At 55.8% G+C, this 3,484-nt stretch overlaps 1 protein-coding gene across 3 annotated transcripts in view; it reads left to right on the top strand.

Moving 5' to 3' along the window:
• Znf341 (zinc finger protein 341) overlaps positions 1–2,901 on the top strand; it is a 41,681-nt gene extending 38,780 nt beyond the window's left edge. For all 3 annotated transcript variants that reach the window (XM_026787260.1, XM_005363095.3, XM_013352088.2), the window contains 3 exons: positions 137–248; positions 467–537; positions 2,144–2,901. In XM_026787260.1, the coding sequence (XP_026643061.1) occupies positions 137–248; positions 467–537; positions 2,144–2,658 (698 nt within the window). In that variant the 3' untranslated portion in view covers positions 2,659–2,901. The remainder of the gene's footprint in view (positions 1–136; positions 249–466; positions 538–2,143) is intronic.
• The last annotated feature ends 583 nt before the right edge of the window (positions 2,902–3,484 follow it).

The following is a 3,484-nucleotide window of genomic DNA, read 5'->3' as shown; positions in this document are numbered from 1 at the left end:
GAACACTCCAATCCAGTTTCGGCCATGCAGTGAAAACCTGCTCAAAAACTGAACAAAACCCATCCAAACTCTGTGCCAAGTCAGAAGAGAAGCTCCTCCTCCCGGGGCATTCAGACTGGTTCCCACGCCCCCACAGGCGAGAAGCCCTACAAATGTTCAGTGTGCGAGTCTGCATTCAACCGCAAAGACAAGCTGAAGAGACATATGCTGATCCACGAACCCTTCAAGAAGTACAAATGCCCCTTCTCGTAAGTAGGGGCTGCCTTATTGATGGGGTAGGGCTGCGTTACCTCAGAGGGGCTAATGTGGAAGGCTGGACTGAGGGCCTCTTGGGCCCTGCCTGCCTCCCTCCCCACTGCCCCCTTTCCTAGCCCTTTGATCAACAAAGGCGAGCGCAGGCACCAGCGAGAGGATTTATGCACCTGCTATGCGCCTGCACTCCCTAACTCGTGACTTTGGATTTCAGGATGCACACAGGCTGCAGTAAGGAGTTCAACCGGCAGGACAAGCTGAAAGCCCACATTCTCTCCCACGCCGGTAAGAGGCTAGGTGGGGGAACTGGCTGAGATAAGATCCCCAAGATACAGCTATTGGAAGGAAGAGCAGGCACTGGTATGACGCATGTTGTCCGGCCTGGGGTTTCTGCTCATGTGTTCATGGGAGCTAGAAGCCAGGTCTGCGCTGGGGGCCTTGGCATAGCAGAGGTGAAGTAGATGCAATCCCAGCCCCTGGGGAAGTAGATGTGAGCTGGACTATGTCGGTGCCATCCAAGGTGTGGCTAAGGGCTTGCCTGGGAAGGCCGGACAGAGGTCCCCAAGCCACCTTCCTGGGCAAACAGGAGTGCTTATCAGCATCCCCTCCACTGTCCATGCCCCCCCTCCACTGTCCATGCCCCCCTCCACTGTCCATGCCCACCCTCCACTGTCCATGCCCACCTCATTCACTGTCCATGCCCACCCCATTCACTGTCCATGCCCACCTCATTCACTGTCCATGCCCACCTCATTCACTGTCCATGCCCACCCCATTCACTGTCCATGCCCACCTCATTCACTGTCCATGCCCATCTCATTCACTGTCCATGACCACCCCATTCACTGTCCATGCCCACCCCATCCACTGTCCAGGCTGACCCCATCCACTGTCCATGCCCACCTCACATCCACAGTATGTCAGTGTGACATCTTCCCCTTACTGTAACAATCAAAACTGTCTCCAAAAATCCCTGTGGAGATAAAGTGGCCTATGTTAAAAGCTTGAAAATGGTAGCATAGACCAGGAGGATGCCTCAGCTGGTAGACACTTGCCTGGCATGTATAAAGCCCTGGGTTTGATTCCCAACTACACATAAACTAAGCATGGAAGCAAAAAACTAGGGAGCTGGAAGCAAGAGTTCAAGGTCATCTTTGGCTTCATAGCAAGTTCAAAGCCAGCCTGGGCTGTGTGAGACTTCCCCCTCCTTTTTAAATCAGAAATGGGGAGAGTTAATCAAGGACTTTGACTTTGAACAAGGCTTTGAGCCTTGGTGCTGCCAGCTTCTTGCTGGGTGGTCTCAGGCCCCAGGAGGCTGAAGGGTGAAGGTATTTACAGAAGGAGCCTAGCCCAGCAGGGTTGGTGTGGAATCAGGGAAGTCCTCCACAGAGCCTAGGCTTGAGGAGAGAGGAGCTAGGAAGAGAGAACAAGTGCAGGCCCCTGGATAAGGAAAGCCCAGAGTTGGGGGTGGAGGAGGGGCTGGGCAGACCACTCCCTGATTTGTAGGAAAGGGCCTCAGCAGGGTTTAGGCACCAAGCCCTTTACTGTTTTGTGCTTTACAAAAACATCTCTCTCTCCCATTGGCAGGGGCCTGAGGGGCAGGTGAGGTCAGCAGCCCAGAGGTGGTGGCTGCCTCTGGCCACCCAGGGAGAAGTGGTGTGACCTACAGAGTCCACCAAGGCTTAAGAATTTGGCAGATTATTTCAGACTCGGGGAAAGCAGGTGCAAAGGCCCAGGGGCAGGAGGATACACAGTGTAGGGGAAGTGACAGGGGACAGTGGAGCCTGGTGAGGCCTGGCACACTGACGCTTGTCCGCTCCGGTCCGCTCCAAGGCTGCAGTTATTCCTGGGTGGGACATGTGCCTCTCGCTGATGGCTCCTCCCTCCCCAGGCCTGAAGCTCCACAAGTGTGGGCTGTGCAGCAAGTCCTTCAGCCGCCGAGCCCACCTGGCCGAGCACCAGCGCTCACACACAGGCAACTACAAGTTCCGCTGCGCCGGCTGTGCCAAGGGCTTCTCGCGACACAAATACCTCAAGGATCACCGCTGCCGCCTGGGCCCCACGAAGGACAAGGACTTGCAAGCCCGGAGGCCTCCCCGGAGGAGAGCAGCCCCACGTGGTGGTGGCAGCATTGTCGGTGCGCACAAGGAGGAAAGCCCTGTGCCCGACCCACTGGGGCTGGAGGAGCTAAAGGCTGCAGGGCCCGCACCCGAGGCTGCTCCAGGCAAGCCACCCTTTGAGCAGGACGCCGTGTTGTCCATCGTGGTGGGCGGAGACCCAGAGCTGGTGGTGCCCGGGCACACCGAGAGTCTGGGGTCCAACCTGGCACTGGCCGAGCTGCAGGCCGGGGCTGAGGGTGCATGTGCCATGCTTGCTGTCCCGGTCTACATCCAGGCCTCCGAGTGACCAGGCTGGACTTCCCGGGTGGAGGGCCATGGCACAAGCCCTTTTGGAAGTTATGTATCAACCCTATGCCACCGCTGTCCTTCAATGCCCTGCGAATCGGCTGAGGAGCCCCGTAGCACTCACAGGGGCTGAGGCAGGCACCGTAGCTCTAGGGCATAGCAGTGGTAAGAGAGATGGCCAGGGCTGAAGAGATGGCTCAGTGGTTAAGAGCACTGGCTGCTCTTCCAGATGACCCAGGTTCAATTCCCAGCACCCACATGGCAGCTCACAACTGTCTGCAACTCCAAGATCTGACACCTTAACATAGACATACATGTAGGCAAAACACCAATGCAAATAAAATAAAAATAATTTAAAAATAAATAAAAATTAAACAAAAAGAGAGATAGTCAGAACATGAGATGCCCAGGGGCGAGTGATGGAGGCTGGTACTTGGGTCTTGTCCAAGAGAAGGCAGGGTGGTTCTACCCACCTATCCAGGCTACCTGGGGTGGCCTCAGATCGGGCTGCTCTTTCTGCTGGCTGAATACTTCCTGATGGCGCCCTCAGAAGACTGTGTGAGGTGCATATGTAAGTGGCACTCAACCTGGGGCTTAGAGTGTAGCTAGCAGCCAGACCTGGCTTCAGATGTCCCGGTGTGGCTTCGAGCAAGGCGCTTCACCTCTCTCTGCCCCACGCTCCTCACCTGTACAACAGGACTTGATAGAGTGCTACCTCTTAGAGCGTCCTGAGGACAAAGGGCTGCACACAGTACCCACGGCTTGGAAACTGCTCAATAAGTCTCAATAAATGTTTTTATCAGTGTCATGTGTCCAAAAGGCTCAAG

This window comes from Microtus ochrogaster, linkage group LG8, assembly GCF_000317375.1.
Source record: "Microtus ochrogaster isolate Prairie Vole_2 linkage group LG8, MicOch1.0, whole genome shotgun sequence".
Classification (NCBI taxonomy): Eukaryota; Metazoa; Chordata; class Mammalia; order Rodentia; family Cricetidae; genus Microtus; species Microtus ochrogaster.
This window is presented reverse-complemented; position numbering and strand designations above follow the sequence as displayed.